The sequence below is a fragment of the Gopherus flavomarginatus genome, chromosome 7 (genome assembly GCF_025201925.1).
Source record: "Gopherus flavomarginatus isolate rGopFla2 chromosome 7, rGopFla2.mat.asm, whole genome shotgun sequence".
Classification (NCBI taxonomy): Eukaryota; Metazoa; Chordata; order Testudines; family Testudinidae; genus Gopherus; species Gopherus flavomarginatus.
In genome coordinates this window covers 15,464,397-15,482,110 of record NC_066623.1, presented here as the reverse complement: position 1 = coordinate 15,482,110, position 17,714 = coordinate 15,464,397, and the positions used below count along the sequence as shown (strand labels likewise).

Sequence of the window (17,714 nt, the reverse complement as noted above, 5' to 3'; positions counted from 1 at the left end):
AGAGTCCAACAATCTGCCACGGGGAGACAGATCAGTTTCTCAAAAAACCCAGGAAACTTAGTGGCCTTGTCTAATAAAAGCCTGCTGTGTATTTGGAAGAGATGAAGGAACTCCCATTGACTTCTCTTTGCTGGGAGTAGTGACCATAGGCTTGGGCTCTAATATTACAAGCTAAATTCATCCTGTTGGTTAAACTATTTTAGTGCTCAGACTTCTTTCCTGTCTGAAGGGTAGAATGCATTTAAACAGAATTCCAGACTTAACGCTGGAGGGAATCTGTTTTACATTTGACTTCACTCTGTTTTCTTCAGAGGGGCCCCGAGCTCAAATGCCAGTTTTAACAAACCTTTTTATGTTAAAGGTTTACAGAGATGTAAAAAGTGCATCTTGCCATAGTGAACTCCCAGAACTCTATCCTGAGCCTAAATTCTGCAGCTTTCTCTACAATCTGTTTCATTGTTGATGTTTAATGAGGCCTCAGTCACATTATTGATTATCAGTATTGCAACATAATTATATTAAATCTACAATATGATGTTTGGTTTAAACAAGTCCTTACAAGCTTATGTGGGATTGTTTTTGATGGGTAATGTTCATGTTACAGCTGTTTGTCATGTTCAATCAAATTGCTGCTAGTGCTGGTGTGTTTTTAAAAATCCACGAGTGGCCTTCCTGTTTTGTTCACATTTTCAATTGGTTAGATGATATTACATTTACATGCACTCTACTTGATGTTCATAGTGGGTTGTTAGCCCACAAGGGCAAAAAGTAGAATTGTTGTAATTGGTCTTCAGTACAATTACAGAAATCTCTCTGGGGGTGAATTTCTGCTTTCAAGTTAACTGATGGAAATCCAGAAGGTTATCTGAGTTCAGAATTTAGCTCAAAGTGAAGTAATATGCCCTTCATTGCTAAGTATTATAAATCTTCAACATATGCCAGTTCAGAGGATTGTATGGTGCTGAGAATCTACTGTCAATTAAGATTAATTGAATCTAGAAATTCATTGCATATACTATTGTTTAATAGGTCTGTAGCCTAGCACTTTTCTTGTGTGCTAGGGTCGTTTCTTGTGGCAAAAACGCTGACCACCACATCTTATGTTGGTGCTTTAAACTAGTAGATTATAAATAGTGCAGTGGGTCAAGTGTTCTTTTGTGATTTAGTTACCTTAGTGAACTGTTCAACAGGTTTCTTTTTAGTAACTGCCTCTTTGCAGGCAGGTATTATGACCCTTTATAGGACAAACCCTGTTTGGATTCAGGTGCCTGATAACAACGAATGGTGCATAATATTTTCAGAGTCTGTAGAAGTAAGGTGAAAATAGGCATGAGAGTCACTTTCCATTTTGAGCAATACAACAAACAAAATAACTAGGGGTATTGGGTTTCACACTAGACATGGTCAGGATGGAGTTTTGCTGAAATATGATTGTTCTATAGCATAAATTTTAGAATGTGAAATGGTGGCTCTACAGAACTGAATCCAAGAGGGATCCAAGCAAATGCTTCCAAACATAAGTATTACTTTGCCTTTTCAAACCAGTTTGCGGGTTCTTCTGGGTTTCTTTGGATTTCTTTCCTTTGGATCTAATTTTTAGCTGCGTGTTTCTTCATATTCTTATTTCTTCTTTCCTGGGTTTTCCGTGGGTCTTACTTCTTTGTTTTCCAGGCAGTAGCAGCAGCAGTAGTTCAGACTCCACATGCTCTGTCATAGAGAAACCTCTGGATAAGTCCTTCACTAGTGAGTGGGAGCTCTTAAGTCATTTAACAAAGCTTTGGCCTTTCCATAACCTGTGCACTCCATTTTGTAAATGCCACACTGCTCCTTGCCACTTTTTTATTTAAGAGAAAAATGTGGATTTATAAGTTGGCTAAAGCATGCTTTTCTTTTGCTGCTTCCAAGCTTTAAACAATTGTTCAACGTGCAACTTAGCTTAATGTTTGAGATGATGTAAGGCAAGTTAGTGCTTTGTTCGAGCTGTCTGTAAAGAGATGGGGAAATAGGATGGAAAATCCAATTCCAGTTTTTGTTTCATTGGTTTCCTTCTCTATTAAGACATTGACAGAGAACAAATCAGTGGAACAATCAAAATCCTACTTTAGATTTATAATCTGGAAAGGGGGCTAGGTAGTATTTGGTTAATTCACAGTCTTTTGATCTGAAGAGATCTGGATTCAGATCTTTAAGGGGTGGCAAGTAAAAGTGACTTGTCTATTGTGGAAAGATATCCATGTCTCTCTAAATCATCATTTGCTTGAGCATTATTGCCATTCTTTGTTCAGAGAAGAGACCAGTGGTCTGGATGAAGAAACTATTGGCTTAGTTGCCCCTGGCTCTAGGCAGGGCTTTTGGTCCTCTTATGAACACTAGAATTAATTAGAGATGACTGTTTTACTCAAAGTACTCTTTAAAAGCCCTAATTCCAGGTTGGTGGAACTTTCTAATACTAGTTTGTAGCTTACTTCTGCAAGCCTGAGTCACACTTTTCCCCTTTCTTAGGCAGAGAGAGAGATAGTTCAAGGTGTTGATATCTAGTTATATCTAAAAGGGAGAGCTCCTTAGTTTCTAAACTGTTCATTTATTGGTGGTATTAACATTTTCCTACCAATCGTAAAATACAAAATCCCATTTACTTGTCACATTCAAGAAGGCTTGAAATGTAAAAACCCTCTAGTGGTTTACGTTATTGGAGGCATTGAAGTGCATTTGCTTTTCCAAACTTGCTTTTAACCAGAATATTTGGATGTGGGCAATTTACTTAATGGCAAGTTGTCCACTGAAATACTTGGGGACCACTCCACCTCCTGTCAGTGGGTGAAGAGACTCTGATTAACTATGATGGAAGTTGGCTCAGGCCGTCAGTGATAGAATGAACACTACTTGTTCTACAGTCAAAATAGTAGTTGTCCTCATATGTTGTGTTGATCTTTTGCATGGTGTCTTCCGTCTGCATTATCCTTTTTTTTTTTTTTTTCTTTTTTTCCTGTTTCATTCTGATCACACCTGCTTGAATAACCAAAATTGGCCATATACCTCCATGGAAGCATCAGTTACTGCAAATAACCTACTAATATCCTGTTTAATTGAACATAGAAATCTTGTGCTGAAATCTCGTATGTGCAGTTGGTCATATAAAACAAATTATTGACTTGGAAATCTCACTAAAATGCAAAGCAAGCTTTCTTTCTGTGTGCTAAGTTTATACAGGTAATGTAAAAAAAAAAATTGGCTACCTTGAAAACATAACTCTGTCTTACTTTCGGGTGGTAGATGCCCTCTTGGATGTTTCTTAGGGCATGATCTTTGCGGCAGGCTCGTAATGTCATATATAGAATCTGCATTATATTGAACTGCAAGAATGGGTTGAAGATGAATCGAATACTGAAAAAAAAATAATAAAAAATAAAAGTATCCTTTGGTTCAGAAAATTTGCTCTGGCCAACCCTAAAATCATAGCGCAAATATTTGTTTAATGGCTTCTTATGTCTCAATGATTATTCTGCTGATTTTTTTCTGTCTGTAGATGCAGATTTAGATGAATCCTTTTATGATACTGATGATCTTTATCACAAAACAATCAAGCAGTAATGTTTTTCTTTTTCCTCCCCTTTTTATACATATGCTGCCTATCTGCGATTTGCTTACTACTTCCTCTTAATGCAAGATCAAGCAGGTTGGTGTGATTGATTTGTGATTGATAGTACAGATACAGAGCTTGTAAAGGGTCTTGCTGCTCAATCTAACTTTCACTCTTTAAAATTGAGAAGACCTAAGAATGTGTTTTAACAGGTAAGGGTCCTTCATTCACCTGTCCCTGACCTTTTTTGCTTAAGGATTTCTCTATATAGAATTTCACAGAAAACTCAAATTTCTAAAGCATATTGCCCAAAGCTTGATCAACCAAAATACAGGGGCTGTGAACCTACGTGTTACTGCTTCTTACCATCTGGCCAACAGGAGAAGAAATGGATTCTAAACCAAATTATTTTAATTGTTGTATACCTGAAGTACTGTCACATATCCTGCCACGAAATTATATATTACACCCAGATACCTACATAATTCCCCCCCACACCCCATTGCTAGTGTTTGTATATTTAAAATAGGGATGTTGATTAATCAGTTATCTCACGCGATTAACTAAAAAAAATTAATGGCAATTAATCTATTGTTTGTTGTTTAACAATAGAATACCAATTGAAATTTATTAAATATTTTGGATATTTTTTACATTTTCAAATACATTGATTTCAATTACAACAAGAACACAAAGTGTATAGTATTTTTGGATTACAAATATTTGCACTTTAAAAAGATACACAAAAGAGAGAGTATTTTTCATTTCATACAAATACTGTAGTGCAATCTCTGTTGCGAAAGTGCAACTTACAAATGTAGATTTGTTACATAACTGCACTCAAAAACAAAACAGTGTAAAACTTCAGAGCCTGCAAGTCCACTCAGTCCTACTTGTTCAGCCAATCGCTAAGACAAACAAGTTTGTTTACATTTACAAGAGATAATGTTGCCTTCTTCTTTCTTACTTCACCAGAAAGTGAGAATAGGCATTTGCATGGCACTTTCGTAGCTGTAGTTGCAAGGTATTTACGTCCCAGATATGCTAAACAATCGTATGGCCCTTCATGCTTTGGCCACCATTCTAGAGGACATGCTTCCATGCCAATGATGATTGTTTTTAAAAAAAAAATGCCATAATTAAATTTGTGACTGAACTTGGGGGAGAATTGTATGTCCCCCTGTTCTGTTTTACCCACATTCTGCCATATATTTCATGTTATAGCAGTCTCGGATAGTGACCCAGCACATGTTTTCATTTTAAGAACACTGTCATTGTAGGTTTCACAAAATGCAAAGAAGGTACCAATGTGAGATTTCTAACAGACCCAAGGTGTAAGAATCTGAAGTGCCTTCCAAAATCTGAGAAGGACAAGGTGTGGAGCATGCTTTCAGAAGTCTTAAAAGAGCAACACTCCAATATGGAAACTAGAGAACCCGAACCACCAGAAAAGAAAATCAGCCTTCTGCTGGTGAGATCTGACTCAGCTGATGAAAATGAGCATTCAATGGTCTGCACTGCTTTGGATTGATATTAAGCAGAACTTGTCCGCAGCATGGACGTATGTCCACTGGAATGATGACTGAAGCATGAAGCATATCTAGCACATAATTACCTTGCGGTGCCAACTACAACAGTGCCATGCAAATGTCTGTTCTCACTTTCAGGTGATGTTCCAAACAAGAAGCGGGCAGCATTATTTCCTGCAAATGTAAACACGCTTCTTTGTCTTAGCGATTGGCTAAATAAGAAGTAGGACTGAGTGGATTTGCAGGCTCTAAAATTTTACATTGTTTTATTTTTGAATGCAGTTTTATGTACATAATTCTACATTTGTAACTTCAACTTTCATGATAAAGAGATTGCACTACAGTACTCGTATTGGGTGAATTGAAAAATACAATTTTGTGTTTTTACAGAGCAAATACTTGTAATAAAAAATAAATATAAAGTGAGCACTGTCCAGTTTGTATTCTGTGTTGTAATTCAGATCATATATTTAAAAATATAGAAAACATGCAAAAATATTTAAATAGTATTCTGTTATTGTTTAACAGATGAATTTTTTTACTCGCTTGACAGCCCTAATTTAAAAATAAAGGTGATGTTTCAGTGTCATTACGAAAGTTGTGTGTGCACACACAGGGGAGAGCCTTTTACTGAACAGTAATGTTTGGCAGGGTATTCTATGGGTATTTTTCCTCCCCTCCTCCCCCCTCCGCAGTGGTGGCAAATTGTTGCTGTTGGATTTTCATATATGTAAGTTAGGTTTTTTTGGTCTAGATTTTGTTAGAATGTGTCTGGGAAAGATCAGAACAGGGTAAATAAAGGGTATTTCCACCCAATAAAAGTTCTAGAAATCTAAATTTAGCTTGGTGTCTTGCTGTCCTCTCTGCCACCAGTCGTGCAATTAATCTGAAACCTGTTCATGTTTACATGCCTTGATATATTGTGCAGCATTGGAATTAAGATCTTCCCAATCCAAAGTTATTTTTCAACTAATGTTGATCTCTGAGATTTGGAGGATGATTTATAGGAGCCATTCTTCTTGTTCTAGAATTCTGAATTATTTGCAGATGACCTTTTAGGGTTACTGAACTCGGTCTGAATACCAGTTAGCTACTCAAGTTACCCCCATTGTAATCACAGAGGTGTAGGTGTAAAAAAATTTGTTTGGTTTTTACTTTTTACCAGTGGTCATATCTTGAAAGTACTACCTTATAGACCATCACAAATCCCACCACCCCAACATCTCTGAATAGACACTGCTACAAAGGCAATCTGAGTCCATAAACTCTTGTCCATCGCTTATCTGCTGTTATTTAATAGGGCTTTTCTCTATTTCTCTGCACATTGTAGTTCTTCATTGTGGACAATACAGTCTTACAAGACCTTACTGCTAACTTTCGCAGTGACACTCCATAGGGAATGGAATACAGAAGGATACCTTGGAGAAAATTTCTTCTAATGTGAATTTTTGGAAAGTGGAATTCTGAACTTAGCTTTAGAACTGAACTCTTCTAACGGGCTACAAAAAGAAACATTAAACTGTAATCACTTCTCTTTAGAATTAGATGCTAAAGTTTGCATAAAAAATAAACTCTGGATTGAACTGGGCAGACTAACTTTTCATTATCCCTTTAAAGAAGTTTAAGTTTAAAATTTCTGGCTCTTTTTAAGATGGCAATCTTTCACAAGGTTTATTCTTTTTTCAAATTTGATTTTAGTACAGTTTGCTAATATTAGCTTAATATTTCAGTGTGTCCATTGGTAATACATAGCAAAAGCAGAGCTTGAGTGGCTTGTAAATGTCACTAGATCTCCAAGATGGAACTAGTCTGGTGTGCACATAACTCTTATAAATCCATTACTATTTTTCTTCTTGCCCAGTTTCCAGAGTGCCACTGCATGGCTTTGTTGAAGTCATAGTCTTAATAACAAAGCTACACTAAAACCTTTGGTATAAAAGTTGCCTTTGTTGGACAGTGACGTGATACAAGCTGGTTTCCTGACAGAATTGGAAGCATCACCAGCACTCTTAAATATCCATTAGCACTGAATAGTATTATTATAAACTCCAGTAGCTGCAGAGATACAGTAGAACTATATATTGCCATTGAAATCTTTATTTAACTTTTGTTGAAAATCAGTTAATTTGAAATCTGATAAGATAGAAATCCTCACTGTAATAATTGTATTTATTTTTGTCATCAAGTAATTCATACTTAATCTGAATCTTTCCAAAGGCAAGAAGAAAGTTTCCCCAGATAAAATGGTAGAGATGCAAGCCAGGATCGATGAAGAGAGAAAAGCGCTTGAAACCAAGCTTGACATGGAAGAGGAAGAAAGAAACAAAGCCAGGGCTGAACTGGAGAAGAGAGAGAAAGATCTGCTCAAAGCCCAGTTAGTATTGCATCATAAGAACAATTTTTTATTTTTTCAGTTCAGTAATCAGACCCAATTTGGGATGTGTGACTGGTGGAAATTAAAATGAATTGGTAGAGTAAAGCAGTGATGCACAAACCCATTACAGCAAACGAGCTTCATGTTTAGATTCTGCTCAGAAAACATAATTAAAAAAAATAAAACCCTGTATTTTTAAATTGTTTTTTCAAAATTTCAGCCAGCCAGAGAGGGAGCTTAAAAAAAAAAAAAAAAAAAAAAGCATCCACATTTGAAAAGCTGGACAAGCTCCTGTATATATTGACTGCTAATGAAGTAGTCAAATACTAAGAACCATCATAACAGCTTTTACTGCCATACAGTTTAATGAGATGGATGTGCTTGATTCTGGGCACAGAACTTACCTTGATGTGGAAAGACTGATCCAGGCTGGCGCTGGAAAGTGAGTTCTCACAGGGCCTCAGGGCAGAGCATAAGGCAAGCAGGTGCACGAGGCCCATGGCTGGTGGGACTAGGGCTGCAGAGGTAATGGACTTGTGTGTTAAGCCTCCACGATCCCTGCTTGTCTTCCCCTGGCCTCCATGTGTGATTATTTTCTCATCTCCCTGCTACCAAGGCCCTGAGGTATTCAGCTGCTGCTGCCATCTCTTATTCTCTCTCCTCCTGGGTCTCCATGCTGCCTGGGCCCTAGTAGAGGGAGCACTGAAAGTGGAGGAGGAGAGAGTCTCCCTGATCTTGGTGCCCCAGCAGCCCCTAGTGAAAGGGAGGATTTGCAGCAGGAGAGACTGTTCAGTGTCAGCTGCCCTGTTTGACTTTAGCTGCAACTCTTTTCAGTGAATTGTGTATTCTTCTTACAATCTCAAAAGTAAGATGAGTGTTCAGGCCCCCTTCCACCCAGAGGCCATGCCCCACCACTAGAGAGAGCCTGGAATACATGGTCTTCCACTCCCTATCTCTCTCTCATCAGACAGGAACACCAGTCACTGCTGGAGAAGTTATCAGCTCTGGAGAAGAAGGTGATTGTGGGAGGTGTGGACTTGCTAGCAAAAGCTGAGGAGCAGGAGAAACTTCTAGAGGAATCTAACATGGAGCTTGAAGAGCGAAGGAGAAGAGCCGAGCAGCTTCGCAAAGAGCTTGAGGAAAAAGAGGTGTGATCAGCTTCCTTATTGTAGTGCTGATGATTTTAACTGACAGGCCTGATTGTGCTCGCCTTCGACTGCTTCTCTCAGCCTTGTGCGCCCACTTGATATGGAAGCTATGGCAGGACCTGGTGCCAACATTCCTAGAGACTGTCACCTGAAATGGGTCGGCAGTCCTCTGGTACGGAAGTCTGTGCAGGGACTAGCTTTATAGCAGTGAGTAAAAGGGGTTGGAAGGTGAGACAGATTGGTGTAAGCAGAGCTGGCACTTCACTTACTCCAAGTAGTGTCTTCTCTGGTGTCTCACAGCCAAATGCTTCTATGACAATAGTAAATTGTGTGTTGTCTTTTGTTTTTAAATGTTGCAAACAGCAAGAGCGCCTGGACATTGAGGAGAAGTACACCAGCCTGCAGGAGGAGGCACAGGGCAAGACCAAGAAGCTGAAGAAAGTCTGGACAATGCTAATGGCTGCAAAATCAGAGGTCGGTGTCCAAAAGAGTTAGTTTATAAATAGAACTAAACAAGTCTGTTTCGGAAATACTGTGGCCTACATTGTGTAACTCTGGAAAAGTGCTTTGCCAGAGTCTTTATAAAGCACCTCTTGGTTTGTATGTTTTCAAAGAACTAACTGAACACTGGTAATTTGAGCCTCTGGGGGTTACATCTTTAAGCTTTTCTCTGAATCAATGAGGGCTAAGATGACCAGAGAGCAAGTGTGAAAAATCAGGGTGGGGGGTAATAAATGCCTATATAAGAGACAGCCCCAAATATCAGGACTGTCCCTATGGAATCAGGACACCTGGTCACCCTAATGAAAGTGGAGGATCTCATTCATATGACTATGGAAGCTGGAGCTTTAATAAAATAACCAGTTGTCACTGAATGTTATAAAAGCATCAGTTGCCAACACACTCTGCACAATTCCCTGCTCCTTCTTGACTTGGATAGCCTTTATCTTTCTGTCAGGGTAATGTAATAACCTGACAGAATACAGGATTAATAATTTCTCTTAGTTGTATCTCCTTGAAATTTCACTCTTGTTTGTTTTCCTTTCTCTCCTGTGACCTTTCATCTCCATATCATATTTTTCTCCTTTCTGTAGTTTTTTCCCCTATCCTGTCCCTCTGACTGGGATCTCCTAATCACGCGCCACCTGGCTACCACATTCTTTCCCTCTCTTGCCAACCTGGGGGAGCTCAGAATGTCTATTGGCTGATGCCTGTAGCCCATGCTGCAGGAGGTCTTCAGGCCGAGAGCTGCTTCCTGCAGCTGGATGTGGTACATAGTAGTCTGTTGGATAATGGGATTTTCTTTAGGGAGTGCAGGCCCCTTCCTTGAGCAGCTTGTACCTAGACTGCTCTGCTCCTGGTTCCTTCCAACAAGTGCAGACCTGGCGATTTGCAGAACTCTTGGAGCCAAAAAGTGCCAGTCTGAGCTAGTATGTTTAATTTAACAATTCTTGGGGATAGTTTTAGAATAAAAGAATTCATTTTGCCTATGAATTTAAATGGAGATGGCCTTTCGTCAGTCCATGAAGAGCAACAACTTTTTTAAAGGCTTTCATGTTTGAACTACTTCTAGCTTCCTGATGGCTTGCTTTATTGCCCATAGATGGCAGATCTGCAACAGGAACATCAGAGAGAGATTGAAGGATTGCTGGAGAATATTCGGCAGCTCAGCAGGGAGCTTCGTCTTCAAATGCTCATCATAAATAACTTCATTCCTCAGGACTATCAGGTAAAGGAGAGGAAGCCTAGTCTTGGATTTGGGTTTTTTAGCAATGTTAGAGACACCCATTGACTTCTCCATCATTCCTTCTGTCCCCATCAGTAGTGGGAGTGGCTCAGCACACCTCATCTCTGTATCCAGTTTGTTAGAGCTAGTAGGTGTTGAATAGCATCGCACAAAAAAAAATGAGCCACATAAGATTCTAAGTTATGTATTTATTTGTAAAGGAGTATTTTTAAAACACAGAAAACTTCTAATAAAATGTAATTAGAAGTAAAGTCAAGGTTATTAGGTTTGTTTCAGACCAACGCAGTTATATGAACATGCTACCAGGTGCAGCTCTGTCACATTTCCATATTAGTTTTAAATCACTGTCAAAAACATGAGAATCAGAGACCCCAGATGTGACTGAATCAATCTTTTTGAAAATACCAAGAGGGAGGTTTCTGGTGATTACAATTGTTCACTAAGCAGAATGACTTCACCAATCCCCTTTCTCCCTCTAGTCTTTGTGTAATGCTTTGAAAAGCCTGGTTGAGTATATTGATAAAGTGAAGCAATTATTTGATTATCTGAGGAGGATCCACTTCCTCCTCACTCTGTCTAAAATATCTGAAGCGTTTTCTAAAATTGAAGGCAATCTCTACAATGGGAAAATATATAGCTGTAATTGTCCACTGTGACAGCTTCACCTTGGAACTAAGCAGATTTTGGACAACAGTGGTTACAGATAGCTGATGGACTGCACCAGCAGGGAATTACAGGCCCAAACGCTGCCCACACATCCTAAATATTCATCTTTCACTCTGCTCTTCACAGAAATGAAGATCTCCTGTTGGACCTCCTACTATAAAAAGTATTATTGATTCAGGATGAACAGTTCCCATCAAAAGGGAGCAGGAGTTTCAAGGCACAAAGCCAGATTATGTAGCCTACCCAAAGGCAAAGTGTTAAAACTGGTGTAGATCCCCCAAAACAGGGCTATCCGTTCACCACAAGAATATTAATGAAAATTGATCCATTTGCCAGAATGGCTCATGGAATGTTTCAGGACCCATTTTGGGCTAGGGACAGTTGGATGAAGGTGCAGTTAGCAGCAGTACTTGATGTTAAAAGCCACACAACATGACAGTACCTGGAACTTTCATTTTTTAATTCCTTTGTAATGCTCTCTTGGCTCCCTACTATATAGTATCCCTGAGATTCATTGTATCTGGCATTTTAAATACCTGGCGCCACCCAGTACAAAACACACACAGCCTTTTTCCTTTGTTTTTATTAATATCACATCTGGACAACTATCTTAATGATATCACCATAACTGGAGACCTGTATATGCGCAGAATACCCCAACATGCACTGGAACAGGTGATTCAGGATAAGGGTATGTCTACACTGCAATAAAAGATCCACAGCATGGCCATGGCTGGCCCAGTTCAGCTAACTCAGGCTAGGGCTGCAGGGCTAAAAATTGCAGTGTAGATGTTCAGGCTTCAGCTGGAACCCAGGCTCTGAAACCCTACAAGCAGGGTGGGTCTCAGAGCCTGGGCTCCAACTGGAACCCAAACATCTGTGCAGCAATTTTTAGCCCCATAGTCCCAGTCAGTTGACCTAGGCTCTGAGACTTGTTTCTACAGATTTTTTTTTTTTTATTTTTTTATGGCTTTATAGACCTATCCTCATAGGCCATGGCCTTCAGTGTGTGTGTGTGGTTTTTTTAACATGGTATGGCCATCCACATCAGTGAACTATTCTTGATTAAATTAACAGGGCTTTAATGCTGTTGTTAAATTCACTTTGCCCAGGATCTCTTGGGTGTGCCTTATGGAACATGTATTTAGAGTCTATGAAGAGTTAAAACTATTATTTTTCTTATTTCTTCTAAGGAAATGATTGAAAACTATGTTCACTGGAATGAAGACATTGGAGAATGGCAGTTGGTAAGCTTAGTTGATAGAAAATGCAGGTAGCTACATTAGTGCAATGCAAGGTGCTCAAGGGGTATTAAATGAAAGTGAGGGGTCTCATGCTAACTTGCCAACCTTAGCTATACAGGTTTCATTGACTAGTTAGATTGTGCCATAATGGAGAGTCAGCATTACTCTGATAATCTTCATGTCTTCACTTCCTGACTTCTGCACTTTAAGACATGTAGCATTCATGTCTCTTGCAGTTAATTCTCTGGCTTTCCTAATTCTCTGGCATTCCTAAAGCAAACCAGGATGCAACCCTTTTTCTGTTTAATACTATTAAAATGCAAATTCCAATTTGGAGTTCACCTGTTGTCAGAATAAACGGAGTAGGTGAGGGGATGAGCTCTCCCCTTTGTTGCAACTATTGTTTGGCTGCAGACTGCTTGAAACCTGTTCTAACAGGGCAGAGGTACTTCAGTTGACATACTGTATCATCACAACAGAGGGTCTTTTAAACAAGGGAAATTTAGGACTTGCAGGGAGTTGTAGTAATACTACGACTGCAAGATCTCTGTGATGGGTTTGTTACTAAACCCAGATGTTATGGCAGGTTTTTATTTGGTGTTTGAGGATTTTGGTGTTTCATTGACATGAGCTAATCAAAACTATTGCAGCTGTCACCAACAATATTACCAGCTATGTTGTTGGAACAGAAAGGATCATCTGAAAGCTTATATATTTATCTTGCATCATGACCTGAAGTCCACTAGACTGGCAAACTGCCAAGGGGAGTAAAAGTTCTAGATGTGTAAATGCTCAATTTAGCCACTATTCCTAGGAAGTTCTGCTTCAGGTACTTCTATAAAGAACATCCCAGCTGCAGCTGAGCAGGAAAAAAAAAAAAGTAAAGATAGAAAAACACATTTTTCAGGGTACTAAAATTATTCGTGAATTTGGGATTGAATTTGACAAAAAAACTGGACAACAAAAATGTTGGAAATGTCAAATTGAACTGTTTTTGACAATGTTTTGAATCCACATTTCAAGACAAAAAATTGTCAAATGTTTTGATTTGACCTAAATTAAAAAATTTTGAACATTTTTTTTTTGTTTTGGTGAGAAAAAGAAAAATTGGTTTGAAATGAATGGATTTTTAAAAAATTATTCACTCAGCTCTAATCCAAGATAATCTTAACTGTCATGATGGGTTAAAGGTGCGACATGGGTCTTTCGTTTTACAAACTCTCAGATTAATTGAATTGAGGCTGGAAGCAAATATAAACCTACTCAATTGTGAAATCAGTTTTATAATATAATTGACTTGGCTAACAGATCTTTCTCTTCCTTTAAGAAATGTGTTGCATATACAGGGAACAACATGAGAAAACAGACCCCAGTACCAGATAAAAAGGAAAAAGATGTAAGTGTCTCTTCTTAAATATGGATCAAACTGTATAGATCAATAGTGTACAAGGCAATGAATACCCATATGTGGGGCCCTACCAAATTCATAGCCATGAAAAAAGTGTCAAGGACAGTGAAATATAGTCTCCCCCCATGAAATCTGTATAGTATACGGCAAAAGCACACAAAAGACCAGATTTCAAGGAGGTGACTAGTGTTGCCCAAACTGGGGTTCCTGACCCAAAAGGGAGTTGCAAGGGGCTGGTGGTATTGCCATCCTTATTTCTGTGCTGCCTTCAGAGCTGGGTGGCCAGGGAGCGGTGGCTGTTGGCCAGGTGCCCAGCTCTGAAGGCAGCACCCTGCCAGCAGCAGCACAGAAGTAAGGGTGGCAATACCGTACCATGCCATCCTTGCTTCTGCACTGCTGCTGGCTTCGGCTCTGCCTTCAGAGCTGGGCTCCCTACCAGCAGCCACCGCTCTCCAGCTGCCCAGCTCTGAAGACAGTGCCACTGCCAGCAACAGCGCAGAAATAAGGGTAGCAGTATTGCAAAACACCCCCCCCCCTGCAATAACCTTGTGACCACCCCACAACTTTTTTTTTTCTGTCAGAACCCCTACAGTTACTGCGAAATTTCAGATGTAAATAGCTGAAATCATGAAAATTACAACTTTTAAAATCCTCTAACCATGAAATTGACAAAAATGGACCTGAATTTGGTAGGGCCCTACCTATATGTACTGCATCTTCTGCTGTAAAACTTTCAAACTCTGATTTTTATAGTCTTTGGTGTTTTGATGAAGCATGTTTCTTGATAAGTGTTATCAAGAAGCATGCTATCACTTCTGTAAGTGTTATATATTTACACAATTGTAAAGTGGATTCTGTGTATTCTTTCCCCAGCCCTTCGAGGTGGACCTTTCTTATGTTTATCTAGCTTACACAGAAGAGAGCCTGAGGCAGTCTTTGATGAAGTTAGAGAGGCCTAGGACTTCAAAAGGAAGATCAAGGCCTAAAACCAGTAGAAGGTGAGAGTTCTTGTGAATGGTTTTGTATGTGATTGGGAGCTTCCATGTGAAGTGTTCTAAGTCTTAACTAAAGGTTTATTTTGGGGATCAGTCCTGTAGGCTGCATTTGGGAATCCCTTTAATTTGAATGTGAGTTAAGGAATGAACAACAGGACCCCAGGCACTTTGAGCAGTGCTGTAATTCATTCAACATAGAAAGTAATTGAACTATAGTGAATGCTGATCAAAATCCATAATATTTGGAAAGCATGCTCTGTTGATTTAAGGACAATTTTCTGTTGCCAAAATATGAGATTATTAGAGCTGGTTGTGATTTCTCCTCCATTTTTTCAAAAACTGACAGTTTATTTTTTCCCCTTTTTTAAATAATTTTGAAATTTAAAAAACTAACTTTTCAGACTACATGGTCTTATATCTGCAGAGAGCTATAAAAAGTGGTATAAGATTTTTCATAGTATAAATAGTGGGGGTACCGAGGTTGTATGTAAATAAAATGGAGAATGGAATTAAATGGAAGACACACATGAATACATGCCTCAACAATGCTAAAATCACTGAAGCCTACACAGAGGAATATAACATTCCGTAGGCGATATGAGGTAGAGACTCAGTAAAGGTTTCTTAATTGCTGAGTTTAATTCTGGTTCCAGTTTGGGCTAATTGTCCAAAAAGCCCAGCAACATTAAGATTGGTAAAGTAACACCAAGTCAGCAAATATAATACATTATGGTTACTCGGGCATGTTACACATTTTTTTAAGGTATACTTTTTAACTGACTGTACTGCATGAAGATTTATAGTCAACAGAGAAAACATACTGCGCATACTATGTAGTGTTTTATCATGAGAAAGCTGGCTTTGGCAAGAAACATTAACTTTTGGGGCCAAGTTAAGAGGCATAAAGCAGTATAAATTTGACTCTTAATGACAAATAATCAAGTATCAGTGACTTAGGAAATGGCCTGCTTTAACGCCTTCTTAAACATTTGTGTGTTGTTGTTGTTGCTACATTCCTCTCCTCTGGCTACTTGATTTGTTTTATTCTAGCATAGGCTTTGGGGGCCAAATTCACAAATGACATGCGAAAATACACAAAGTTACCTATCCAAATGAGAGTGGTGCTGATGGCTGACCAAATGTAAACCTAGATAGATTGTATTTTGAGTTATCCTTCTAAAATATTTAAATATGCAATTGTTGAGATTTTAGCATATTATTTTTAGAGACTAGAAACCAAACTTGTGTAAATGTTAATAGTTTATACTTTAGATTTGGAAAATGTCACCCCTTCCTTTTCTTGGGTAGACTAGTAATGTGTTTTTGTCTTTTTCCATCCCTCCTCTCCAAACAGAAAACGTTCAGCAAAGCCAGGAGCCGTAATTGACTCTCTGCTTCAGTAGGTGTTATGCATTCAGTGTCAGAGTAAAGATTAATGTGTGTTGTAATGCTTTGCTAAAATTCATAGTTCATTAGAAAATATTGAGGAACTGGCACAATTTGACCAGAAGGGGCTACAAAACAATGCGTCATCAGTAAACAAAAATGAACTTGTTTCTCTAATTACCCTTATACTGTATGTTATATTAACATATGTTAAACCAATATATATGTTGTTGCAAAATTGTCAATGTATTACACCACTTTTGTGTTGTGCAGGGAAACCATTGGCAGTAACCCTTGTCGAAATGAAATGTATAGAAAGCAAGAACTCTAGATGTGTTTAAATTTTAAAAATATTAGCCCAGTGGTTGGTAGACCCTGAACTTTAAATCTTGATAACTGTTTTATGTCCTGCTTTGTACATAAACTAGCAGTTTACACTGTTGTCCTGTGTTGCACTGTTATGTTTTCATGTGGTGAGTATAAATCCATGATGTAACTCAATCTGGATACTGAGCCCCCTTCCTTGGCTATTTAAATACTCCCTAATAGTAGCTGTTGTTTGCATTTCATACATTAAATGACTGACTGTCTTTCTGTTCCTTTAGTAACTGACATATGTAGACTTACTGTATATTGTTGCATAAAGAGTGACTGTTTTGAAAATCTAAACTGTACAAATTCAAGAACACTGGGCAAGGGACAACGTTTTGTTTAGTTTCAGTACAAATGAAAACAAAACTGTTTAGTTTCATTTTATTTGAAGTGCTGTTGTCCTTTTATTTACTGTTTAAATGCACACAGTCTCTAGGCAACAACTCTTTGACTACTTTTTTGAGGGTGGCCATCGCTGAAGAAAAGGCAAGAGAATATATTTTACTTTTTTGAAGGCTGCTTTGCACTGTTGCTTTGACTGCGCTCGCACTGGGTGGAGGATGTGTAACTGAGCCTTGCATTTTTTGTATGAATTGCTCTGCTCTCAATATGGATGGAGAAGATAAAATCATATGTTAAAGAGAGTGTGACAAACCCATAGTATAGCTCAGGCGAGGTGTTTTCAGAGCTTGTGGCTAGCTTTCTCATCCTTGGCCCTAATATTTTGGGGGCAATGCTCCATTGACCATTGATGAATTTGGACCCTTTATATTTTAAAATAGAGAGATGCTTCCTTTACATCCTGTACCCAGGTAATAGTAACATTCACACAAAAGTCTGTCCTGTCTACATCCGATTAGTCTTTTGTTTTCCATTACACTTAGAGACTGTAGCTTAATTTCTTCTAAAATCATTATCCTTTGCATTGAGTGGCTGCTGATTTACTAGTTCAGTTGATCCCCCTGAAAACTGTGCTGCTACTAAACATTTTAATATATTGCTTTTGTGATACTGGAGAAATTATTATTCCATTGTCTTGTGCATATTATGTAACTAGTGCTGGACCACATCAGTTACAGATGTCATAAATCTTCATAAACCCATTGATTGATGTCCATAACTTCAGTATAACCTTACAATGTTGCATGGAGTGTAAAAAGCTGTGACTGCTGATGTGAAAAGATGGAGTCCCTCGTAGCACTGTTCCACTGCAGGTGTAATGCATTCATTCTGGTAACAAGACTTAGTTAGTTGCAATATTCTTT

The 17,714-nt window shown here is 38.5% G+C and overlaps 1 protein-coding gene across 1 annotated transcript in view; it reads left to right on the top strand.

Moving 5' to 3' along the window:
• Window positions 1–16,833, top strand: part of KIF3A (kinesin family member 3A) — a 30,795-nt gene extending 13,962 nt beyond the window's left edge. Inside the window, exons 10-17 of the mRNA XM_050962651.1 lie at window positions 7,327–7,483; window positions 8,451–8,631; window positions 8,995–9,105; window positions 10,235–10,360; window positions 12,238–12,291; window positions 13,616–13,684; window positions 14,570–14,694; window positions 16,046–16,833. Coding sequence (XP_050818608.1) covers window positions 7,327–7,483; window positions 8,451–8,631; window positions 8,995–9,105; window positions 10,235–10,360; window positions 12,238–12,291; window positions 13,616–13,684; window positions 14,570–14,694; window positions 16,046–16,094 — 872 coding nt within the window. The 3' untranslated portion in view covers window positions 16,095–16,833. The remainder of the gene's footprint in view (window positions 1–7,326; window positions 7,484–8,450; window positions 8,632–8,994; window positions 9,106–10,234; window positions 10,361–12,237; window positions 12,292–13,615; window positions 13,685–14,569; window positions 14,695–16,045) is intronic.
• Window positions 16,834–17,714: the final 881 nt, after the last annotated feature.